General features: G+C 39.8%; 1 protein-coding gene across 1 annotated transcript in view; it reads right to left on the bottom strand.

The window, feature by feature from the left end:
• Nucleotides 1–2191: 2191 nt before the first annotated feature.
• Nucleotides 2192–25693, bottom strand: part of Kif21a (kinesin family member 21A) — a 57789-nt gene continuing 34287 nt past the window's right edge. Inside the window, exons 25-38 of the mRNA XM_055626818.1 lie at nucleotides 25567–25627; nucleotides 24958–25012; nucleotides 22635–22849; nucleotides 19292–19399; nucleotides 17951–18079; nucleotides 15863–15901; nucleotides 15206–15220; nucleotides 12088–12224; nucleotides 10927–11107; nucleotides 9060–9224; nucleotides 7702–7819; nucleotides 5199–5369; nucleotides 4260–4459; nucleotides 2192–3320 (exon numbers count right to left, since the gene is read on the bottom strand). Coding sequence (XP_055482793.1) covers nucleotides 3227–3320; nucleotides 4260–4459; nucleotides 5199–5369; nucleotides 7702–7819; nucleotides 9060–9224; nucleotides 10927–11107; nucleotides 12088–12224; nucleotides 15206–15220; nucleotides 15863–15901; nucleotides 17951–18079; nucleotides 19292–19399; nucleotides 22635–22849; nucleotides 24958–25012; nucleotides 25567–25627 — 1688 coding nt within the window. The 3' untranslated portion in view covers nucleotides 2192–3226. The remainder of the gene's footprint in view (nucleotides 3321–4259; nucleotides 4460–5198; nucleotides 5370–7701; nucleotides 7820–9059; nucleotides 9225–10926; nucleotides 11108–12087; nucleotides 12225–15205; nucleotides 15221–15862; nucleotides 15902–17950; nucleotides 18080–19291; nucleotides 19400–22634; nucleotides 22850–24957; nucleotides 25013–25566; nucleotides 25628–25693) is intronic.

Genomic DNA, 25693 nt, shown 5'->3' with positions numbered 1-25693 from the left:
TGTCTTCCTGTGATGAACAGTGCTAAACAGCCATGGAGGTGAATCCTCTGTATATCTAGTTTGTGTTCTGTATGCAAAATCCAGTTGTATTATGCACAAAACACTTCTAGAATGTTTGACATAAGTCATTCACTACATGGGCTCATGCTATTTTTTTAGACTACTATGGAAAAGAATCTTAAAATTCAGACTCAAAAAGGATAAGTGTTCTCCCAACTCTTAGCAGGAAAGGGAAAATTACATAGCAGTAGGCCAAATTGGGTACCTCCTTGCCTCTCCTAAATTTAAAATCACAGTCACTGAACTCATAATAACTTTGCAGACCAAAGGGTGTCCTTGTTACATTTCCATAGTCACACATAGCTTTGCTTAAATCCTTCCTCCCTAGTTGGCCCCCCTCTCTTCTCCTCCTCTCTCTTCTTTTTCTCCTATTCGCTGATTCCCTAGTATGTTCTCAAGTAACCTTAAGAAAAAAAAAACAAAACAACTTTTCTGCTGCTGTTCTGTTATGAAACCATATGATACTTGTCTGTGTCTGGCTCCTATCCCTTACTATGATGACTTCATGTGCATTCGTTGCCTAGCGAATGATGTGACTTCAATCTTCTCCATGTGTAGGTATGCTGTTTTATTTCTCCATGTGCTGAAAGGCACTAACCATATCTTAGAAATTCTAATGATTGCCATCTTAGTTAGGCTTTATTGCTGTCAAGAGACACCGTGATGACAGAAACTCTCATAAAGGAAATATTAATTGGGGCTGGCTTCCAGTTCAGAAATTTAGTCCTTTATCACCATGGCGGGAAACATGGCAACACACAGGCATATGTGGTGATGGAGACATAGCTGAGAGTTCTAAATCCAGATCAGCAGGAGGTTAGCGCCACACTCGCCCTGGCTTGAGCATTTGAAACTTCAAAGAATGTTCAATAGTGACACACTTCCTCCAACAGGGCCATATGGGTCCACAGGGGCCATTTTTATTCAAGTCACAACTGCTGTGAGAATTTCCTTCAGGCATATGTCCAGGAGTGGTATAGCTGGATTATACAGTTTAGATTTCTCTTTGGGGTGTTGTTTTGATGTATTGTTGGGTTTTGTGGGGGACAGGTTGTTCCCTTTTTGTTGGTGTTTTTAGTGCTGGATTCTCACACATGCTCATTGTTCATTCTATCACTGAGCCTCTCTCTCTGGCCCTTTACTTTGGAATGGTCTGGCTGGTCACTGAAGCTAGCTTTGAACTTACTCAGGGCCTTTTCTCTGCCTCCCTGTGCTGGGACTACATGCCTCTGCCATCACACCCAGCTAATTTTAGTGTCTTGAGTTTGTATACTATTTCCCAGAGTGGCTGGAATAATTCACACACACTTCTACTAAGCATTCCTTCTTTGTAAGTCTTACAATAGCCATTCTAACAGAGGTGAGATGACAGCTCAGTTTTGGTTGGTATTTTGTTGATGCCTCACCTACTTTTGTGTGGTGTTCAGGCACAACCATCTTTATACATACATTTTTTTAAAGCTATAAAAAAAAATCACAAAAAAAAAACAAAAAAAAAAAACAAGAACAGAGCCTGGAACTGGAGCTCAGTGGTTAGGCTCTCTGGCTGCTTTTGCTGAGGACCAGGAAAATATGTCCCTCAGTTAAAGAAAAAAACATGTTTTCCTACAAACACCATACAAATGCACAAAGGAAGATAGAGAAATAAATGTACAGCTCAACATACTAAAAAAGGTAATATTTTGGACCTAAGTGAAAAAATATAGCACAGAGCTTGGGCCTTGAAGTCTTGTCTGCAGCTTCCGACTACTCTGCCATCTTGTTCCTGTCCATTCCCTTTTCTTTCAGGAGGCATGGTCGCTGCCTTCACATTTATCTTAATAATTTGTTGTATTATTATCTATGTTCAAAGCACTAAGTCACATAAATTGATTTTGTTTCTTTAAATAGCATTTCCACTGTTCATCCAGAACTATTTCATATCTCAGGAGCAAAGAAAGGTGCAGTGAGACAAGCTTTCCTCATCACCACACATGGACAAAAAAGATGTACCAACACTGCACTTTTCTAACAATCATTAAAAAATTAACAGAATGAAAACAATTCATAGCAACGTGTTTATTTAAGCACTAGCTAACCTTTCATTTACAAACAAATATTTTCAGGACAAAAAAAAAATAACACAAGACAATAATTTCAAAAGATTTTGCCATTACATAAAATTAAACTTGCAGAATTTACAAATTAATATTCTGAGTAGACAGATAAATTATACATCTTGTAACAAAACCTAATCAAACAGCATTTAGAAGTTCATACAGTCATAATGCAAGATAGTCTCTCTTTACAATTCACCTATATTTACATTGTTTCCCACCACAAGTGATAACAGTCTACCGATGTGCGCAAACACATCATAGCTACCGACGTGTGCAAACACAGTATATTTAAAATATATTTAGCAGCATATAAAAATCAGACAAAAGATAAAGGAGCTATTACTATTAAATTAAAAACAAATTAAAAGATAATAGAAATAATTCCATAGGAAAATAGATCAAAATATCTTTCTGTTAGGAAATCAACAGCTCGCCATCACAGAACACATGCCCAGCACTAACAACGCAACAGTTCTGTGGCGTCTTCATCGTGAGCACAGAATGCAGAACAACTGAAAGCTTTGGTCAATATAGGTAAACATGAGCATTTTAGCACAAACTGTTAGCTTTCTTAGTAGACTAATTTCAATTATGAGAAATCACCAATAAATCCCTCATTTTATTATTCCATTACATTGAAAGAGTTTTGAAATTTAGAACCCCTTAAAGACTGACAAAATTCCGGATGAGCAGACTACAGTGTGATTAACAGTTCCAGTGCATGTTTAAATGTGTAAGTTACGAACACATCATTTGAGTTAACAGGTGGGAGTGTTTTACTCTGAATATGCTTCTGACTGTCACAAAAGCAGGTGTCTTACAACTCAAACAATTTGAAAGTATCTTTTTATAGCTAGGCACAAAAAAATCCAGCCACAGTAAAAGTGTGATTCAAGCAATACATCGATTTTAGGAAATATATGCATTGGTAGATATTAATATTACACATATAAGAGAGAACAGCTTTATATTTCCAGTTGGTTCCATTAATAAGTGCAGGACATCATTTTCAACACAGAACACAGAGCATCATCACAGTGTCAGTTTATGCGTCCCCCCATTCATGTTTAATTACTGGCAGTGTCTTCCCCCAGGTCTCCTGTGTCAGAGATTTGACCATCTTGCAAATTGTGGGCCTTCCAAATTCTCACAGTTCGATCACTACAAAACAGTAAGTTTAAAATAGACACATGAACAGAGGCAGAAATGTCAATCAATAGTTCCCCAAATCCCTTAAGGAAATTTTAATAATGCAAGTAAAACACGTATAATGTTGTATAAGAAAATCAAACACAAATTCATAGAATGCTTTCTGCCTGCAACTTTTCTACAGCACACAGCTCAGGGTCCCCCTCAATATTCACTCTGCTTTGTAACCCCAGCCCTGCTGAGTTCTCATCACTTCAGTTTGTCACCTTACTATTTCTTCTGCTTCTGGCTAGAAGGCAGGAGTTGTGTCTGCTCTGCTTTCTGCTCCCTTCCTAAGAGTCTACATTAAGAGCCAGCACACAGAAGATTCGTTGTGAGTAGTCAGATAAACAAGAAAGGAATTTGTCAATCCTGCTATTCAGAGGGAGGAAATATGCTACTACCACATTCTTATATTAAATGGACAAAGAAGCAGAGATTGTTCAAAATAACTTGTGCTAAATATAAAGAATAGCAAATTAGCTGCTTTTCTGAAGACAAAGATTAATTCAAAATTAGTCATTAATGAATGATTTTTTTAAGTCAACAAGAAAGATCTGACACCAGGCTCCCTAATACCCAGGGAACACAGACGTAGCCTAACATCTGAAAGCTAGCCTAACCTCAAGGCTCGGCAAGTGGATCCAAAATTTTAATTCAGGATCCATGAGTGATGGCTCACCTCTAGAGTCCCATCTTTTGGAAGATGAATTCTAAGCCAGTTTGGGCTAAACAGCAAAATAATATTAAAAATAAATAAAAGTAAATCAGTCATCTTAAACCAGTTGCTAGGATGACTGTAATGAAAGAGAGACCCCCTGCATTGAGGGTTTGTAAATGCTGATGGCCTACAGTATGCCAAGTGCAAGCACAAGCAACCCACCCAGAGCAAAGCCACAGAAGGACACTTACTCAGCTGCAGTGAAAACGTGGCTGGAGTTAACACATATGGCATTGATCGGACTGTCATGACCTCTCATCTCTCCAACGGGTATGAAAGTATCCACATTCCAGAGTTTCAAAATGCCTCCTCTGCAGCCACTGAGCAAGACTGGGTGGCCTGGCACCAGGCCCAGGGCACAGACCCAGTCCTTGTGTGCGTTTGGGACTTGCTGAGAGAGAAAAAAGCAAGCAACACTTAGAGTTTGAAAGCAGGGAAGGGGTAGCAGTTGTAATCCCTCCAAAATGCATCCACGTAGCAACAAATAGTTGCAAAGAATTATAAACAAATTTATCTATTACCTAATTTTTCTCCCTCAGAGCTAGTAGTAAAAGATACACCGTAGCCAGCTAGCATTCTGCAGGAAATGGAACCACTGCCTATTGGACTCAAGAAAACACTACCGGGACTAAGGAGTTTCTTGACTCCAGATAGTCTTCGTGCTTCTTAAAACATATGTACATTTAAAAACAACTACGACTGTCCTACCTCATGGTGATTGTATTTAATAAACAGATCCACATAAAATTTCTACTCCGCCCTAGCATGTATTAGTTGAATGTTAGCCTTCTCCCAGTTATACTCTGAGGACAAACTACATAAACTGTATTTGATATTGAAAGTGTAAAATTTAAGGTGAAGCCCCCAGCTTCCATCCCTAATGCGTATTCTAACTCTATAGAAGATCACTCAGTTCTTCAGACTTTGGGTCTAGTTAAATTCGATATGTGCTATTTAAATTTATTTGAAAGTTGTTTTTATAATAAAGATTATAAAATTGTTTTAAAAAATACCTTTAAGAGAAATCTTTGATTAAACAACGAGAATCTAAATAGAAACCCAAGCTGTAGGACAGACTCCTGTGTGGTTCTGAAATAGCCACTTCACATCTTGCCGAGCTCCTGAATTACCTGAAGAAGACCTTTCTGAGCTAAGTCCCATTTCTTGATTCCGTTGTCTCTGGACCCACTGAACAGGTTATCCCCTTGAATGGCCAGTGCTTCTATACCATCGTAATGAGGAGGCTCAAAGTTGTGGGTGGGACTTACAGTCCCAAGAGCCCCTTCGGTCACATCAAACATCTGCAGGGAGAATCAGAAAGAAAGCAGTTACCCCGGTCCACTTTTGAATAAGCGCCTCCTCCATGCGCACATTCACAGGAGCACGAATGTGCATTTCAATGATTTGCTAACTGCACTAACTTTGCAGGGATGACCCCGAGGAATGCTCTCAGTGCCATTTCTCACTCTCTTTGTTTGCATGTCACATCTTCTGCAAACTCCAAGAAAAGCAATTAGACTTTTTTTTCATGTGTGAATAAACAAATGAGTCATTCGAAGCTAAAGATATTATGTATCAGTGCATTTAAAATCGAAATAAATCATGTTATTCAGTTTCAGTTAGGTAGGTTTTCAATCCCAGATTCCTTCTCCACCTTCCCAAAGCTACCCTCCACACCTTTTCACTTTTGCTTGGCTAAAAAAGACCACTTGATTGAATAATATCAAAGTCAGTCAATTTGGATGTATCTCAGTTGGCAGAGGTCTTGCCTAGTATGCTTGAAGCCTGGTGTCAGTCCCTAGAACTAAATAAAATTGAGTCTGATGACTAATCTTGGTTGTCCACTTGAGACACCTAGGAAGAAGGAACATCAGTTGATGAATTGCCTCCTGCAGACTGGCCTGTGGGCATGTCTGTGGGCATTTTCTTAATTTACAATTGATATGGAAGAGCCCATTCCAAGTGGTACCATCCACAGGCGGTGAGCCTGGGCAGTATAAGAAGGATAGCTAAAAATGAACAATGGAGAAAGCCTGTAAGCAGCATTCTTGTGTGACCTCTATTTCAGCTCCTACCTAAAGGGACCTGCCTTGAGTTCCTACCTCGTATTCCCTTGATGTTTGACTGTAATCCCACTATAATCCAAATAACTCTTTCTTCCCTGTAGTGAGAATTTTGGTTTCTTTAAAAACCCATTTCTGTCATGTGAACATGTTTTTGTTTTAATCCCAGGTGTGGGATATGGGGCTGCTTCAGATTGTCCTCAGCCACTAACTATGATTGTCTCATGCTTTAGAAGAGGTGTGTTTTTGCCAACTGCGGATAGTTTACTTTTGGAATTCTGGGGACTCTAGAGAGGGTATAAATACTAGAGACTGCTGCTCAGCAGCTGCTGCTCTTGCTGCTGCTGCTGCTGCTCCTGCTGCTCCCGCTCCTCCCGCTCCCCCTGCTGTGGTTTCTGCTGCTGCTGTGTTTGCTGTTGAAGGATTGCTAGGTTGCTGGCTGGAGATAGTCTGAAGACGAAGACTGGACTTGCCCCAGGGAATGCAACGTCTCTAGCCACCAAGAAGTTGGCTAAAGAAGTCTCCGCACCCTCTTCTCCCCTAACCTTCTTTCTCTCCTACCTAGTGTTCTTCGGGGCTTGGAAGGGATTAGGGTGGATTAAGACTTGAAAGGGTGATGTGGTGGTGTAAGTCAGAAGGGGGGAGGCTCACCTTATCTGAGGAGTTAGAGGAAGGGGTTAGGCAGAAGTGGGAGGGAGAGTTGGAAGGGTGGTAGATACAAGAACCCAATAAAGCAGACCAAAAAAATAAAGCCTACACATCTCTAAGTAGGTTTTAGTCAGTGGTTTTTATCATAGAAACAGAAAGCAAACTAGGATACTGGGCATGGTGGTTCCTGTCTATAGTTCCAACAATAGGGAGCTACAGGCAGGAAGATAATTCTTGACCACAGAGGGGGCACAAGGCCAGCCTGAACTACATAAGACCCTTTCTCAAAGCAACAAAAAAGGACAACCAAATCAGTAACTATAAATCAAGAAGAGATTACAAACAAACAAATAAAGTAAAGGGTAAAAAATGGGGGATGAAGACTGGTTGAGAGAAAGTGACCTTGCAAAGTGCTGAGAGTCAGTGACTGCTGAATGATCTCAGCCCTAAGGACATCTAGGTCACGGAACATCACAGAAGAGCGGAAGAGAAAGCAAGAGCCAGAGGACGGGGTGTGGTGAAACACTGCCTTCCAGACTTGACATGGCCAGTGCAGACATGAACCCTCAGTCGCTGTGGTTACCTGAAAAAGACCTGCTAGAGAGTAGAGCCTGTCAGCACCCCTTCATGGATGAAGGAGGCGTTCACAAGATGCCGCTTCCCTTCCCCAAGGAGCAATTGACAGCTAATACTTGCTGGAGGAGGTGGAGTACCTATTCTAAATAATATAGCCACTGAAGATCCTGGCAAGTTACCCATGATCCAGGAAACAATCCACACCTATTCTCATGTGAAACAAAAACCTAATTAACCTCCAATGTTCACAAGGAGAAAGAAAAGAGAAGTGAGACAGGGCTTAGATTAGTGACTACTTCGAATCTATCACTCAAGAAAATGTAATTCAAAATCTACTAATACATACTTTGATGTAGTGGTCTTTTGAGCCCGTGATGATTAGATCCTGTCCATTGGAGATCTGGTCTACCGTAAGGCACATAACAGGACCCAGGTGTCCAGTTAGCTTTCCTGTAGACTGAAACCTTAAAGAGAAATAAAATGACCGTTGAAAGCATTTCGTACCCAGACAGAAGACTCATATAATCTATATTTGTTCATAATATTGTTTATTAATTTTCCTTTAGATTTCAGCCCTGCCTTTTGAAACTCTGGATAGAATAATTAGAAACAGCCCAACCAACATCCTAGGATAGAAGCTGGGAAATACTTAGATCTTATCGCAAAGCTTAATATAATTTATAAATTAAGTGCCAAATTTTGAGAAACTGTGAAAAGATAATCTTAATTCCTCCAAGTAAACTTCATCTATTAAATACATAATTAATCTTCTTTGTGACTCGATTTGTATCTAAATAAAACATTAATATCACTGCTGACAACACTGACGGAGCTATCGAGGAAGTGGGCTTATTTTATTCTACACACACACACGTTATACACAACACATGCACATACACCAGGCACATATGTACAAATATACCAATGCATCCACATCCATGTGCAACCATGTATATGAGAAAATCTGCGAGTCATTTCATTGGTCCCTATTAAGACTGAACATGACTAGAACAGATAGCTGACAGGTGTAAGAATAAACAATGCTACCCAGGCATAATGGTTCATAGCTGTTATCCCAACCTACTCTGGGCTAAATAACAGGACTCTTTTTTTTTTCTTTTAATGTGTGCAGTCAGTTCTCAGAGGGTAACAATGAATATATGTGGCAATCCTGTCTCAAAGCAAGCTGCTGAAATACAGCAATGCTCTTAACGTCTAGTATATTAATAATACACTTTCTTAAAAACTGTTTTTAGTCACCTTTTTAAATTAAACCTATATTTAATCCTGCTATTAAAATAGATTATTATTACATTAACAAAGTAACTAAAAGAACAGTTTTGTTTAAATCTTATCAAATCATTCCTCTTTCGCCTTATTGAATATGTAAATTGCATTGCTATATACAAAATAAAACAGTTTGAAACATTTTTTAAACGTGAGCTAGAATGGGCAGTGGTGGCACAGGCCTTTAATCCTAGCATTCTGGAGGCTGCAGGCAGTGGGTGAATCTCTTAAGTTCAAGACCAGCCTGGTCTACAGAGCAGCACCACACAGAGAAACCCTGTCTCAAAAGCAGAAACAAAAACAAAATAAAGCAACAACAAAAATGAGCTAGAGGACATGCAGCAAACATTTCACAAGCATCAACATTGTCAGTATGTAAAGTAGTATTTGACATACGGAAGAGACAGGAAGTTCTACCTTTTAAGGTCCCACATTCTGACAGCATTTCCAGAGGCCGCGTAGAGGAAAGTGCCAGTTGGGTTTAGTGCAATTTGATTGATCTGGCTCTCTCCGGACGGAATAGCTACTGTCCGGCTGGTGCTTGTTGAACAAGCTTCTCCAAGCGTAACTTGACCTGAAGACCTAGGAAGTAGAAAACGAAGCAGAGTGTAAGTCATGCCTTCAGATGTGAGTGAGCTTGGCTTGCATCTGAGCTCCGAAGAGCCTCGCTGTGGACAACAGCTGGCACAGCACCCAGTAGACAGGAAATATTGGCCAACTGAGAAATTATGTGAATGAATAAACCAAGGCAATATGGCTTAAGTTCTTGCTTTTCAATTCTTTTTAAAAATTAAGTTATATGTTTACTTTACATCACAATGCAGCTCCCCCCCCCCTCCCTTTTTCCTAAGAGAAAGGGAGGCCTCCCATGGATATCAACCCCTTGGCTTATCAAGTTGTAAGGGACTCAAAGGCAGGCAACAGACTCAGAGATAGTCCCTGCTCCTGCTGTTCAGGGTCCCACATGATGACTAAGCTGCACATCTGTTACATGTATGTAGAGGGCCTAGTTCCAGCTCATGCATTGCATGCTCTCTGGTGGGTGGTTCCATTTCTGTGAGACCCTATGGGCCAAGCTTAGTTGATTTGGTAGGTTTTCTTGTGGTGTCCTTTTGACCTCTCTGATTCCTTCAGTCCTTCCTCCCACTCTTAAACTCTTAGTGTATGTGTCTGTCATGCCAGGAATCCCAGACCCTGAGTTAGAGATGACTAAAAACATCCTTTAAAAATGATTCTACATCCAAGATTAAATCTCAACTAATAATGCAATGTACAAAGGCAGCTCAATCTACTGCAGTTGGCAGGAGCCCTCTGCTGGCTTAGCTTACCTGTATTCATTTGTATACTAGAATTGGTTTCTGGTGGGACCTTTTAACTACTCTCAGTTTTTGTTTAATGGATTCTGTGCTTTAGTTTTGAAAAGTTAGCTGTGGTTTGCTTATTTTTCGTTCAATAAATTTGCCCAGAGAGATGTTTTTAATTTTTTTTTTCCCTGCTGACATCTAAAATACTGAATTAAAACCAGTCTTTCTGATTTGACATTAACAAGTAACCTAAACTGAGAACTTTCTAACTGGAGATAGGGCGTTCTTTTTCTACAGAATTTCCCCGCAGGGTTTCCATCCAGTGTCTTCGGAAGAAACTGTCTCTTAACAGTAACAGCCTCTACTGTTTACTGGAAACGAATTCAGCGTTCCCTTTTCTCACGTACATAGTTACTGAGTTCACTTCAATGTTAATTAGGAAAAAGTCTGTATTAATAACCAAATAATAATTATCTGTTTTGTAGTTTTGAGACATAACGACACACACTGAGAAGACTCATACCCAGACTGCCCAGCACAACTTGTAGTCCTAACATCTGGAAGTGGTGCCATCCTAAAACACAGCCGGTTATTTCAAGGCTAATTAAAGGTTGCAAATACTTCCTTGCCACCAATAATACATTTTCCAAGGACCGATTCTTATTTAAATCACATACTTCCTTAAAGTAGTACACAGGGTGCTCAAGCATTGCCTTAGCACTTAGGAAAGGGAAAATAGGAAATCCACACTAGGTAACTGATTAATCCAGTCTGTCTTTTCCTTTCCACATTCCATTCTTTGTTATTTTCAACTTTTGCCTCCTTATTTTGTCTGTTATTTTATGGTGAACACTCAAGCAGCCTTTGAGAAGTAGGGAAGTGTTTTTAAAAAAAACGAATACATATATACAGTCTTATATTTCCTTATATTTTATAAAAACAAAACTATTCACTCTTGGTGTTGTCTTCAAACTACTTACGTGAGTGTTCGGATGCACTTTGCTGCCTCTCTGATATCCCACACCTTAATATAAGATGTTGACACTGTGAAGACCAGGCTGGTATAGTTACAGTATTTTACAGACACAACGTTGTTAGGGTGAACCCCTAGTGACATAATTTCCTGTCCAGTCACGAGATTCCATACTTTACAGGTACGGTCTAAAACAAACAAAGAAACGCAGAAGAAATGCTGTTAACATGAAATATTTGGGGTTCTTTTAACAGCAAAAGTTATTTAAACAACATCCCACCATGGGAATGAAACAGCAAAGGATGATGGTACTCTCCAATTATCTCACACTGGGAATCACAGTACATCCTTGAATGTCTGTGGTAATTTCATAGCCAAGGGAGGTAAACAGGATGAAACAAATGTCAGGGGATTCTGGCATTTGCCTTATTGTTTCAGTTTCTTATAATGTCTAAGGGTGCAGGATTAGAGGTCTCTAAATCTGGTTCAAACTACTAGCTAAATAAACACAGAAAAAGCATTTTAATTTCTTGAGTTTCTTCATCCGTAACATAAGGCTGCAGCATGAACCTCGTGGGAGCTATTATATTAATACACATTTGTATCATGCCTCACAATCTCTGACACGTTGGTAAGAAGTGGTGGTTGCTACTGTCTTTTACCACATTGGATACTTTAATGATCTTTTATAAAACTGTATACTGTCCATTTCAAAATCTAGAACATGGTGAGCAGTGTCAACCACTGAAGGGAGAGGCCTTCTCTCGCCGCTGCACTCACAAATGCAAACAGTGGATTTACTCCTTTCCCTACTAAGCAAAGATCTTATATTTTCTACAGTTTAGGTACTACACCAGCATAGCAGACTCACTTGAATTATGTAGCCTTTTAATGACCCTATCTAAGAGCTATTTTTAAATATATAATACGAGCATTAGAGGATTGCTAGAACCCTTTATTCTTTTTAACTTTATTTGAAAATTACACCTTTCTGGGAAGACTTGTGCACATGAGTGCAGGTGTTCGTGGAAGCCAGAAGAGGGTGCAAGAATCCCTGAAACTGGAGGTACAAGCAGTGCAAGCTGCATGGGACGCTGGGAACAACTAAAATCCTACAGACGAGCACTGTACAGTCTTAACCACTAAGCTGTCTCTCCGTGGCTAGCACCTTTTGATCCAGTGAAGAGGAGGTCATCAGTAGAATCCACACAGAGCACAGCTTTTGTGTGCCCTTCAGCTATGTGAACACACTGAAGTGAAGATGGTCTGATTCCTTTAGAGGCAGGAAATGGGTTGATTATGCCCCTGAGGTGGAGGGAAAAAGATTGGCTTTAGTATCTTTATCATTAAAATGTGTTAACTTTTCCCCATAGTTTCTTAAAGAGCCCTTATAAGTAATTACTAATAATATCCAGACTGTTCCCTTTATTGTTTTAGTCAAAAGGAAGCTGGTGATGTGTGAGGCAACAGCAGTGGAGTAAGTACATCAACTAATTAGGTGTCCACTGGTACCTAGTTCTGCAAGCACTGAGAGTGATGAGGATACACCTGGATTTTCAATTCCTTCTTGTTATTACCAACAAGGAAGTAGAAATGAGAAGTAACTGAATGAAATGGCTCTCCATCAGGCAGAATGGAGTCCTATGCCTAAGTAAAAATGCTGGAGAAAGTGTAACAATAAGATCTAAGCAACACAGAAAGCAGCTCTCAAAGAAATATGGAATGTCGGATGGAAAGAAATTTAAAGAAAAGATGATTTTCAAGCACCAGCAAAGCGGTGAAAAAAAATTGATAATCTCAAAGATTTTATAGTGAAAGATGTAAGTGGCAGCCAAGATTGCTTACAGATACTATTTCTTGAACATCTGGTCTATGGGGTGGGCCATGCACCAGAGACTAAAAGGACTATCAAAACAATGTCTGCTCCTAATATTACAAAACATTAAGATAAGATATAAATTCGAATGAGTGTCAGAAAGAGTGATGATGAGAATGAAACAAGACAAAACACATGACTCAAATAGATTAATTTTTCTTGCTGAGAGCTACAACATTAAATGTTTCTGTTTTTAAATTATTAATATTGTTCATATTCTCTAAAGGAAAATTCCATTGAAGAGGAAAAAATATTGTCAGTAATCTTAGAAACCAAAGATTAATAAACGGGACAAAAACACCTCAGACATTAATATCTTGTTGAGTTTCACATGGAAAAATACTGGGTAAATCATTATAAACACATTTAAAAGTAAAAGTTGATCAGTAGGTCATAACACTGGCTTGGCAGTCTTATGGGGTATTCCCTGTAGGGTTATTAGACAGTGAACAAGGATATACAGTGTGCTCATTTTATGTTGACTCCAATAAGGCCTGAATACTAAGTCAGTCAGAGAATGCCCCTGAGAAAAAGTGAGGCAAATATGAAACCGATGAGCTAAAGCTGCTGCACCAGGGCAAAGGGTCAGACTGGAAGACCTTTGGCATGTAAACAATCTTTCCCTGGCCCTAATAACAGAAACGGCTTGCCAATTAAATTGACAAATTTAATAGCTGGGAGGGGAGTGTCACCCAAACAAGAAGGCAGTTTTGTGTAGCACTAACATAATCACTGGGTAAAGTTTAAACCTAGCGCTACAGCCAAAGATAAAAGAGAATAATACAAGTGAAAACCAGGACTAACTTCTAGAGAGAGGGCTGTCCAGACACTGAGTACCCAATAAAAGCTTAACTATTGGTGGCTCCTCTACTAAAATTGACCATGGTTTGCTCACAGAAGGAAGCACTTTAGGGTGACGTCACTCCAGCCTATCTACATTCTTCTCAGGCCACATCAGGAATGGGCTTTAGCTCCAGATGCTGGGTATTAAGAACACTGAATACTGGACTCTTTCCAACTTAGAAAAATAAAGTAAAATAGAATAGAACCCTCAACATGATAAAAGTACATACTGGAGAGAGGACATAGTCATGAAATTTAAAAGGTTAAGTATTTAGAGAGGTGTCACATATACACAAAAAGGCAGTAAATTAATTCTCATATAGCTACAGAAGGCTGGCCAAAAAATGATAGAAGTGTAAAGAAGGTAAACAGGCTTATTTTACAAACATTACATTAAGGTCTTGTTATACTGTACTTCTTTTTATTCTTATTCTTATTTTTTGTAACTTTGGAGTGAAAGAAAGAAATTCCATGTCATTAAAAAGGACCCTTGAGATTGTCTTTGGTTATTCAAAGACAAATATATATATATATACCAATTTATCTGCCTGTGTGCAAAATCTCAGATTAAAATTAATACCAATAACTTGTTTGTAATATAAGAATTCAGACAAAACTGAAATGGGAGAAACAGTACTCTCAAAAGGGTGAGCACCATTAAGTTTACAGACACTGCTTCACGTATTTAAGAGACATTCTTCTGGAGAAGGCTGCTGCAGCTGCACATATTCACAAGAAGAGTTAACGAAACCACGCGATCAGCGTAAAGGCTGCCTGTGAGTCAGAATCATCCCCGGAACACAAGTGCACAGTAAAATCACTTAGGTGATCAGCCCTGTGTCTTCAGAGTCCCTGCCCCTGGGAGCAGCTGTGTCTCCTGATACAGCACCCAACATGTTTAGCTAACTCCCCAGAGAGCAGGAGGCTTCTGTTATTCTTACACGGTCTCTGTTGCTGTGTGTGTTTGTGTGGCCTACACATGGGTGTGCATGTTCCAACATGAGTGGGCCCATGCGAATGGGGCACCCTCTGTGGACAGGCGTAAGGCTGCGGCCAGTGTCCTTCCAGGCTGCCGTGTGTTGAGGCAGCACCATGTCAGCCACGCTGGCAGGCCACCTTGCCCAGGTACCTCTGTCCCTGCTTCCTGAGCGCTGCGCAGTCACTGTATGGGTTCTGCAGACCCTAACTCCAGTCGTTATGTCTCCGCCAAGCACCCTCCCTTCTGAGACAGCACCCCAGCCTGTTCTACTGTATTTTAATACTGATGGTTATTCAGTGTTCAGAAGAAAGATAGCTCAATATTAAAAAATTAAAAATATTCTAAGTATTTTCTAGGTCATTAAACTGTTCTAAAACTCAGTATATTAGAGTTAATATTTTGTAACAATTACACCATACCACTAAAGATGATAGATAAATATGACCTATAGAACATTAAATTAAATTATGTGAATTTGTACAACAAAGCTGATCTGAGTGGAGAAGAAAAAAAAAATTCTTTTTTTCCCCATGCAAACGAGTAAAGTCATAACACTGAGATTAATTTATTCTCCCTTCCCCTGCCTACCTTCTGGAGGATCTGCTGATGTTCAGAAAAATGACCATAAAACAAGGAAAACAAGGGTGAGGGTAGGGGGAGACAAATGGATAAGTGTGGAAAGAGGGAACAAGAGAAAAAGAAAAAAATTAAGGCCGTCCCCAAATCCATAACATGGAAAAATGTAATGCTATTGGGTTTTAGAACTTTATTTATCAGTTTAATAAAGTTAAAATGAATCCCTTTACTTTCAATTTTTGCTAAATTTTGTCATGACAGTATCCTTTTATATTCTAGTATGCTGCTATAAAATAAGTTGGTTTTTTTTTTTTTTCAGATTGCTAAACCAACCAGAAAAAAATACCTATGTGACTCCTAGACTTAGAAGCAGCAGAAATGCTTAACCCTAAGGCTCAAGCCTTTCTGACAATGGTATTGGGGAAACATGAGTATCATTTGCAGCAACAAACAAGGTTCTAAGTGTTCATAATGACTGTTTGCTACTATTTTTTACAGGATAAATGCAAATGGTACATTAAAATTAATGTTTTAAAATATTAGCTCAATTACATGGCTTATAACAAGTTATTCATGCAATGAAAAAACTGAGACTTTGCTTAGGATTTCTGAGAGGCGTTTAGGACATCAGTGGAATGAAAGGACATAGGAGAGAGAGGAAGAAAGTACCTGTGTACCTCCGACAAAGAGGAGTCACTTTCATCAGACCTACAGCAAAAGAGTTAGAGTCGTGAGGAAAGGAACGGATGCCAAAACAGGTAAAGACACTGACGACAGACTGAAAATCAACAGTGTGAATAACAGGACTTTGTAAGCATTTTCTCTTCAATCTCTGTTTTTCTGTTTGCACTGGAAATCAGCAAGTTTAAAGTACAGTTAAATTCAACAACTGTATATATATATGCATATATATATATATACACACTCTTGGTTTTCTACTAACTTTAGGGGGCAAAAACTGTGTACTTATTACTGACCCATAGATTCTACCTTCACCTCTAAAACACAGGTCCCGGCAAGGAGACATATGAAGTATATGAACTGCATCACTGCCAGGTTTAACTTGACAACTATCTAAAAAGAAGAAAAAGGAAATCCTCATTCTACTACCTATGCATGAATTCATTTTCCTAGTTACTGTTTTAGATAGATTCTTCTGTGAAAGTTTGACAAATTCTTGGCTGTTAGGGACTTAGGTCGCGTAGTGTTCCTGGGGAGAATGTAAAAGGCACTGTTTGACAGACACTAAATGTGAGAAGAACCGAACTGTGAGGTGTGCATGTCACAGATGAAATACGATCGTCTCAAAACAGCCCCCCCCCACAAGGAATACAGAATGAAGGGAAGTTTTTCAAAGTATGAATTTAGTGGACTCAACATATTACTTATGCAATAAAAATAACGCAGTCCATAAAACATAGTAGGAGCAAAATAGTAAACTATGATGAGATTATCAAGATTATCAAGACTGACAGAAAAAGAAAAGAAAAGAGAGGAGAGACAGGTTCTTACTCCATACCCCAGGCTGTCCTGACGCTGACTATGTAGCCCAGTCTGGCAGTGAGCGTACCGTGGTTCTCCCTAAGGAGCCTCTCGCATGCTGGGTTGCGCTTGTGGGCCACCACACCCAGCTTGTGATGGGAAACCTTATGACTACTGTGAATGCAAAGTGTGTGAAATTCAGCAACTGCTCGCATGTTAGTGAGGGCAGACTTCTGCGACATATTCCTAATGCCCTACCTTCCTCAACTGACAGAACACCTTCATAACATTCAGGGCTGTTTTCTTCAAGAGCACAATATACACCTTTCTAGGCCAATTTGAAGGACCCATCATCTACTTAATATATTTTAAAAAAACTAATAAGGAATATATAAACAACTGATTTATGAATTAAGCATATTAAAAATGATTTCCAAATGATGAGTGTAATTACATTTATAGAGCCATTTAATACAATCTAAGCATACTAGACAGATCTTTTAAATGGCATCCTATAAATTTTAGAGATGTTACATGCGGGAAGATAACAGCATAGGAAACCAACAGCTGTAGCTGGGGGGGAGGGGGTGCCAAGGGCATACATTCACAGGGTATTATTCAAATTCCAAGCAGACAGACAGGCCAGAGCTCATGACTACATTATGGCGGTCGTATTTAGCATTGAATGTTTAGAAGAAAGGTTGTGTCTCAACATAGGGATATCTTTTTACTTCTGCGTTAGTAAAGATGATATTTTCCACATCCTAGCCTCTCCCCGCAAGGCTCTTCCAGTCCCACATCATCTGTCCACATGGGCAGCAAGTTAGCGGCAAAATTATGTAGAACCACCAAATCACAGGAGCCCGTGGTCTTTGTAAGTTGTCTTATCCGCCAGTGGTAAAACATTTGACATGTTTCAATATAGTGTGACAGGGTTAGACACTTTTGTGAGTTTATAGAAGCTGAGAAATCCAAAGGCTTTTTTAGTTTTAACATCAATTGTTGAAAGATTCGTAAGTTCTAGCTTACTTGCACAAGAAAAGGTGAGCTGAGAACGGAAAGCACAGCCGTGCACATTTACTGCAGGGAGCCATGTTCAGCAGGGGAATATCTTAAGTGTGGCCACATGGTTCCTTCCGTTTAAATGAGACAAAAATATGGCAAGAGTTTACTGTGCAGACTCCACCTCCCAAACAGCGAGGGCAAAAGGTCCCCAGACTGTTCTGGGGGTGCGGAGTCCCGGGTGAGAGGCCAGGGCTCTCTTCCACGACTTACTTATCCTGCTGAACTGAGGCGTTTCCCTGAGAAACAGTAAGGCGATTAAACACATTCAGATCGTTACGGGGCCGGCTTGGTGGGGAGGAAGGAGGTGAGAGGCTAGCCTCGGAAGCGCCAGAATCTGAGCTACGAGAAAAAAAGAACATTAAACAGGTGGCTTTAGTTGGTTATGCTTTGTTAGGAAAGTTCTAGAAACATGCTTTGTTAAAAAAAATGCTTTTTATGATAGAATTCCTTCTTTTCTTCCTCTCTCTCTCTTTTTTTTTTTTAAGATTATGCTCTCTCAACAAAGAAAACGATGTTACTAGACTTTGTCACGATGGCCACAAGATGGCAGTATAGAGGGCAATCCCAACTTAACTATAACTCTAGCTAGAACTGAGAGCAAGTTACACACTGCACAGGCGAAGAGGCTGGCCCAAAGGGCTCCAGGGCAAACCGCCTCATCGGTCGACTCTCTGATTTATTTTCCCTAGTTTACCGTTCTTCAGTGAGTCCCTGAGACACTGGATTCAATTAAAAACAGGGCAGATTGCTTCCTTAAAACTAGAGGAAGCAAGGATGAACACAAGGATAGCAAGTGTGCCAACCAGGTAGCTCCACCGACGGTCAGCGGGGGCGGATGCGTAAGTTACCTCCTGGCACCGAGGAGGAGAGTGGTAGTATAAGATTGCCCCCGGAGGGGCAGAAAAGATAGGAACACGTCTGAACCTTAGGGAAAAGCACGCAGCAGTGTTTCCTGCTACTGAAGCGCAGGCGGAAAAGAGAGGGCAGGCTGGTGGGAGACGTGGAGGCGCTTCGCGTCTTTTCATGCATCTCAGCTTCTGCGCGCCTCGGTGGTGTGGCCTCCAAGCGGCCACGGAAAGGGATCGGCAGACTGTCCTCTGCGCTGCTACTAAGCCCCTCATAAACCACGGAAGAACCGACCGAGGCTGGCATCCACAGTCCAGATGTGAGGAGGAGCAAGAAGGCGGGGAGGGTCAAGGCAGCCGCAGAGGACGGGAGAAACGAATTCCGCATCCCTCTGGGGGACCACCTGAACCGTCAGCTTCCTGACTTCCCGTCCAAGTGCACGGGAACGTCCAGGGACGTGTGGAAGCGACTGAAGAAAACGCGAGCGACGTGAGGATGGAGACAAGAGCTCAAGTGGAAGGAAGGTGTGTGAGAGACCAGACAGCCAGAAGACCCCTGAGCCAAGCCGAGAGCTCGCTTGTCTGCAGTGTCTGCGAAACCAGGCAAGCGCGCAGGGTCAGCAGAGCGCAGGCCCGCAGCACAGCACGCCTGGAGGACCCTCCTGGGAGGACCCTCCCAGCCAGGTGAAAAGCACGGGGGACTTACTGTTTCTGCTCCTTGGCCTTTGGTTTATCTGCTTTCTCATACGCCTTCCTCCTTGTTACAGGGGAAGGTTCGGGGATTTTTTTTTCTGATAGAGATGACTGTCTGGAACTAAAATAGGAAAGAACTTTAATTATTCTTATTTTTCTACTGTTTATTTTTATTTTTAATCAGTTTTAATATCTTTAAGTGTAAAAAAAAAAAAAAAAAAAAAAAACCTCGATAGCCAACCTGATCTAAAAGCTCTAATTTATTTATTGCGGGATGGTGGGGGTGGGGATAGAACTATGATAGGAAAACAATGCATGATTTATTTCTTGTTCCTAGAAGCTCAATAATCACACATTTTTAAGTTAGCGATTTTATTAATTATGTGCCAGCCGGCATCTTTTAATGAAGACATAAGTAATATTGTTAAATAAATGGAATAAATATCTTAAGTATCCAAATTTTATCGGAAATTGTTTGATCTGAGGAAAATTTATCTTAAAAGTTTTACAAGAAGAAAACTATTAGAATATGAGACATAAAACAATTTACTAAATATACACTAAAATGTGGATATAAAGTAACAATATCAGTAGTCACACAAAACCAATAGTGACAATTATTTTTACTGAACTAGATATGGACAACAATTAGTAGTTTTATATATTTTAGTAATAAAATATTCTTGTGATGCACCTAACTTTAGATAGTAAAAGCTAGGTGTGGTAGCTCAAGCTCTAATCCCAGCATTTAAAAGACTGGGATGAGAGGTTGTTTTAGTAAAAATCTGAATCCCACAGCCATAAGGAAAGCCAAATTTAAAATGAAACAACTTTAAATCAAACCTCTCATATTCAACAACCTTGAGAGCGATCTGCCTATTCAGTTTATTCTTAAAAATTATTCTTGAGATACTGAGTTCAGCAGAAACAGAGAATTAATTATATTTCTAGATCCTGGGCTACATAGTGAGGTTTTTTTGTTTTGTTTTGTTTTGTTTTGTTTTGTTTTGTTTTTTAAGGCCAGTCTAGGACATAATGAATGAGACCTATTTGATTAAAGAAAAAAAAAAGTGGAGTGGTTGCTGAATAAATAAAATTTAAAGACTATGAATACTATGAATGCAATGATGCGTATTACTATTCTCAGCAAATTAAACCAATTAAAAAATAGGAAATGGGTTTGGATAAATGAAATGTCACTAAATTTCATGTGCCTGAAGAAAGCATAATTTAATAATTTTGCATTCTACACAGGATAAGAAAATGAAAGTGGTGCATTAATATCTGTAGGAGCTCCCGTACCAAGCACATGAGCAAACTCAAGTTTGTAAGAACCTGGGCCTGACAGGCATGTAATCTTCACACTTAGGAGATGGAGGTACTAGCCTCGGCTACATAGTTATTTTGATGCCAGCCTAGGCTCCAGGAGACTGCCTCAGACAAGAAAGAGAAAGTTTAAAATTGCAAGCTCAGCCCACTACGTTCATGAAAACTTTGAAGTAAATCGTATGATGAGGCAAAATCAAAAGAGACATTTTCTATAACTTGTCATAAAGAATACATTGATAAATAGACATATTACCTGAGGGGGATTCCAGGCCACAGACTTAGACGCTGAGCACAGGCAGGACCCTAGCTAATCCTCTATCTTTTTGTCTTTTATCTGTGATTGAAAGCATCTGTTCCACGCTCGGCCTTTCACAGCTTTGAAACCATGGCTACACTGGTTAGCAGCATCCAGTATTAATTACTTAAGCTCCTCAAGCACATGCAAGAAAGTTCTGCCATTAAAATTAATTTTGTAACTAAAGGAAGTAGATGGGATGGCTGACGGAAGACGATAGAAAGGCCTTCATAAAATGAAGAATATTATGGAAAACAGACACTCACAGGTAGCAGTTTATTACTTTGTATTATCTGATGCATGCTGCTGTAGGGCACTATTTCTCATAGGTGTGTATTCATATCAGAAATCATCTGCTAGATTATACCTAAGAGTAAATTTGCATTAAAAATCTTTGTCCATGAGGAGCTAGAGTGCTGCTTAGTGGGGAAGAGAACTTGCTCCTCTTTCAAAGGACCCGGGTTCAATTCCCAGTACCCACATGGTGGAACACAGCGATCTGTAACTACAGTTCCAGGGTATCAGACACACTTTTCTGACCTCCGAAGGCACGAGGCAATACACAGGCAAAACATACACATAAATAATAAATGAAAAATCTAAAAGAGAATTAATGTTTTAAAGGGAAATAAAGTTCTAATTTTAATTCAACTACCAACATACAAAAACACACACACAAAGGCACACCCATGCAAAAAGCATTTTTTTTTTTTTTACAAATGTTTTTCAACAGAGATTTTCTTATTCAGCTGCTCACTGACATTCTCTCCAGATATAAAGCTTCATCTTGAAGTGTTAGAAAAGGTGGGCGTGGCAATACACGTATTTCATCTCAGCACTTGGGAGCCAGAGGCCAGCCTGGTGTGTATAGCAAAGTCCCTGCCATCCAGGGCTACACAGTGAGACTCTGTCTCAAAAACTAAAGTAAACTAAAATAGGAAAACTTGAAAGGCACAAAGTTTATGATTAGTATTTCCTTTTCCTTTTTTTCCTTAATAGGGATGGCAACAATTTACTATCCTACCAGGGTGTTAGGACTAGGCCCTAAATGATTTGGGGGCAAATTTGGGTCTTTAAAGCTTCTGTATTTTATTTCTATCACTTAACCATATGTAAGTGTTTCTAAATAAATCGTGCCTATAATCATTACTCAGAAAATTTTGGGCCCTTAAAATTATTCTAAAACTTAGAGATTAAGCAAAGCAAGTAAAAAAAAGAACATTTAATCTTACAATATTTTGACTGTCCAAAACACTGTGGTTGGGCTGGAGAGAGTACTCGCTAGAGAAAGTACTTAATGCACAAACACGACAAACAAAATTTGCCTGCCTAGAACCCGAATAAAAACAGGAGCATGGCGGCCCTCCCATAATCCCAGCCCAGTGCAGGCAGAGAAAGGGAATTCCAGGAAAAAGCTTGCTGGGCTAGAGAGCGAACTCTGAATTTAGAGAAGGACCATGCCTCATTATGTGTGTTGAGAACAATTGAACAGGATCCATCACTTCAACTTTGCCCTCCCATACACAAGAACACACACACGCACACACACACACCACATATACATATGGAAATAAAAATTAGGGCCAACAATACCTAACAGAAGTGACTTTGAGAACAAGAAGACTTATTACCTATTTTTTTTTAACAGAAATAAGAAATTAGCAACATGCGTATTAATAAACATATCAAAAAGCCAAAAGAAAGGGAGTTAGTATAGCGGGGCCAGACTTACATGCTGCCTATCTTAGAAGGTAAGCCAGATGGGGGCAGAAGCTCTTTGTCCCTAGCAGAAGGACCACTTGTCTCTGTATTCAGTCCAGTCTCTTGCCCTTCTGCCACAGGTGTAAGAGGGCCGGGCAAGGACGCGTCTCCTGCGCTAGTGTCTGAGGCTAGTTCACTGCTGTCGGCGTACAGCAGTTCCATCTGAGTGGTGGTTCTCCTTCGAGCCTAGTTAGAACGGGGAGAGAAGCAGTCAGAAGCGCACAGATTTAAAAAGCTTCAGCTCATCCTTTCCTTGCAGGTGTGTCAAAGAGAGCATGTGTGATAGAGACAAGGCAGAGCTATAACCAGGCACCACTTCCAAGGCCACGAGGATGGGCAGCATTTGAATGGCACACTTGTGCCAGAGGCAGTTCTGTCTCTGTTACATCAGCTGTGGAGAGCTGAGTAGTTCACGAGTGAGGAAGTGAAAGCAGGGATGCTGTGCGTCTGTCCGTGGCAACTCAGGCAAAATCAAAGGCAAGGGATCTGCCAGGGCCATCACTGTGCTGTCCAGCTGGAAGTGGCCAGCTCCCTCAACCTGTAACTGCTCTCACACAGAGAGAAAAGACGGGGAAATGAAGAGAGGGAACAGGAAGGGATTAAGCCAAAGGAAAATCCATTGTAGTAAAGTTCAACTAAACTGTAATGTTGCCCGTCTTTAAATGCTCTCTTAATATAAACTTTAGATTTTTATTGTCAGTGGGTTTTTTTTTTTTCCTACTGATAACCTGTATAGTGAGTTTATTCTGCCCACTGGAAAACTGACTCTGCTGCATTTAAGTTTTGATTCTGTGTCGTTAACACAGTACCTGTTGTGGCCCCTTATTAAAAATCATAAGATGACTTCATTATTCAAAGATTGAAAAAGAAGTAAGACCTCTGTTGCATCTTTAAAATAAAAAAAAAAAAAAATTGCGTTTTAGAATTTTACAATGAGAAAGCCCAGGGGCTTGGTGGTGGTGGTGGGGGGACACAGGACTTTTTACCTTCTCAGTTCTTCCCATGTTGAAGGTGCTAGGGCAGAGGCCCCTCTCCCTTGCTACTTCCTAGCCTCAGAGGTTTCTGATCATTGTGTGATCATCGCTTCACAGGTCTCTCAGGCATAGGCTTGCCTGAGTAGGTCTTCACAGAGCTCAGAAGATAAAATTATCTTACATTTCTCTCTCTGCTTATGCTGGATCCAAGCCACAGTGGAATGTTTTGAGTTTTGGTAGCTGGTTTGATCATTCAGAGCAAATTACAAACTGTATTCTGAAATGCCAGTACCCAAACACCGCACAAGAATCTAGAGATCTATTTTCATTCGCCTCACAAATATTTTTAAAAAATAAAGAAATTTTACACTGAAAATCCATATTGAATAAAGACTTATCATGGGGGGAGTGGAGAATCTCATAGCTTTGAGCTCATATTCCTACAAAAAAATGACCAACACTTAATGATATTTATTACTAAAATAGGGCATGACTTCCCCTTCCCTCTCCCAAGCATTGTGGGAAGGCCAAACTACCCGTTACATTACTTGATTAACTATGGTGGTCCTTAAAACACTCCTGTTCATTCGTACAGCATTACCTTCCAAGATGTGAATCTATGCACTTATCAAGGTACTGCAAGTACCTTGTTTTAAGTTCTTTGCTTTCCACTGACTTAACACCATTAGTTAATTTATCTAATATCAAACACAATCATCCAGTCTCAAAAGGACTGTGTGATTCCTACACATTTAATAATATTTGTCATCTCCTTTTTAAATCCCTATAAGTACGCATCATAACCCCCTAAATTTCTATTTTCAATAATCTCAGAATACTTGACAAGGAAGAAACACTTAAAACAAAACATAAGAAAACAAAAAAAGCTAGAGTGCTAGAATTTCACAAATGCCCTGTCCATTGAAATGACTGATACTGCATGCCACTGTGGAACCTACTACTTAACTAAGGAATGGCTTAAAAATCAGCCTCCACATTGCATTTCATCAAGTATAAATAAGTGTAAAAATTTAGTAAAGCTTAAGCTTCAGCTGAGAAGCTTTTCAAGATATTTTTCAATTATTACTTATACAGACTATAAAATGAACTTATTTTTTATTTAAGTATTTTAATTTTCATTTAATAATTTTATTTAATAACTTTAATAATTTAATGATCTCATTTAATTTCAAATGAGAGAATTTGAGTAAAAGTACCCCCACTTCCACTCTACTAGACACCAAACTGGAAGCCTATGAGTTTGACAGTGACAGAGAGAACAATGGAACATGTTTGCCTGATATTTGTAATTTTCCTTACCTTGCTCTTAGGTTTCACTTCACCACAAAGCTTCATAAGGTCTGAAGACAATGTGCTGCATAGAAATTAGGATCAATTATGAGTCTGAATTCATACTCACTGCCCAGACTTGCACACCCCTCATGTTTATGACTATGAAAAAAAATTATATGCATGGAAAACTCAGAAAGGTAACACTTAAAATCTAGGTGGATTTATTAAAAATTAATTCATTTGTCTTCCTTAACTATTCCCATATTTTATTTTGAAAATTATGACAGGCACGGCTTTGTTTGACTTTCAAGTTGTCTATCTTAAGATAATTGCTTAATACAGTAAGACTCAAGTTTTAGCAATCCTATAGAACGGGCTGGGGAGATGGCTTGGTCGTTAAGAACACTTATTGCTCTTACAGAGGATCTGAGTCCGGTTCCCAGCACCCCAGTGAGGGGCTTACAGCTGCCTGTAGCTCAGCTCCAAGGAATCCGATACCCTCCTGTGACCCGTTTCAGCACTCAGTTAGACATCTGCACTGATATACACAAATACACATAATGAAAAGAAAAAGGCAAACCTTAAAAGAAAATGCGACAGAAGCAAGCCAAATGTGGTACCCTTTGTGTCTCTTACCTTCCCTCTGACCCCGGGCTGTTTAAAGGAGCATCTTCATCACTACTGTCCTCTTCATTTTCTAGAAAAAAAAAGTGAAAAGTACAAGTGTTGCACAAGTTGGATGGGGTCCTAGTTCCTAGGCTAA

This window comes from Psammomys obesus, unplaced genomic scaffold (genome assembly GCF_907164565.1).
Source record: "Psammomys obesus unplaced genomic scaffold, mPsaObe1.curated_primary_1811, whole genome shotgun sequence".
Taxonomy (NCBI): Eukaryota; Metazoa; Chordata; class Mammalia; order Rodentia; family Muridae; genus Psammomys; species Psammomys obesus.
The sequence above is the reverse complement of the archived record's forward strand: the minus strand, read 5'-3'. Positions and strand labels throughout refer to the sequence as shown.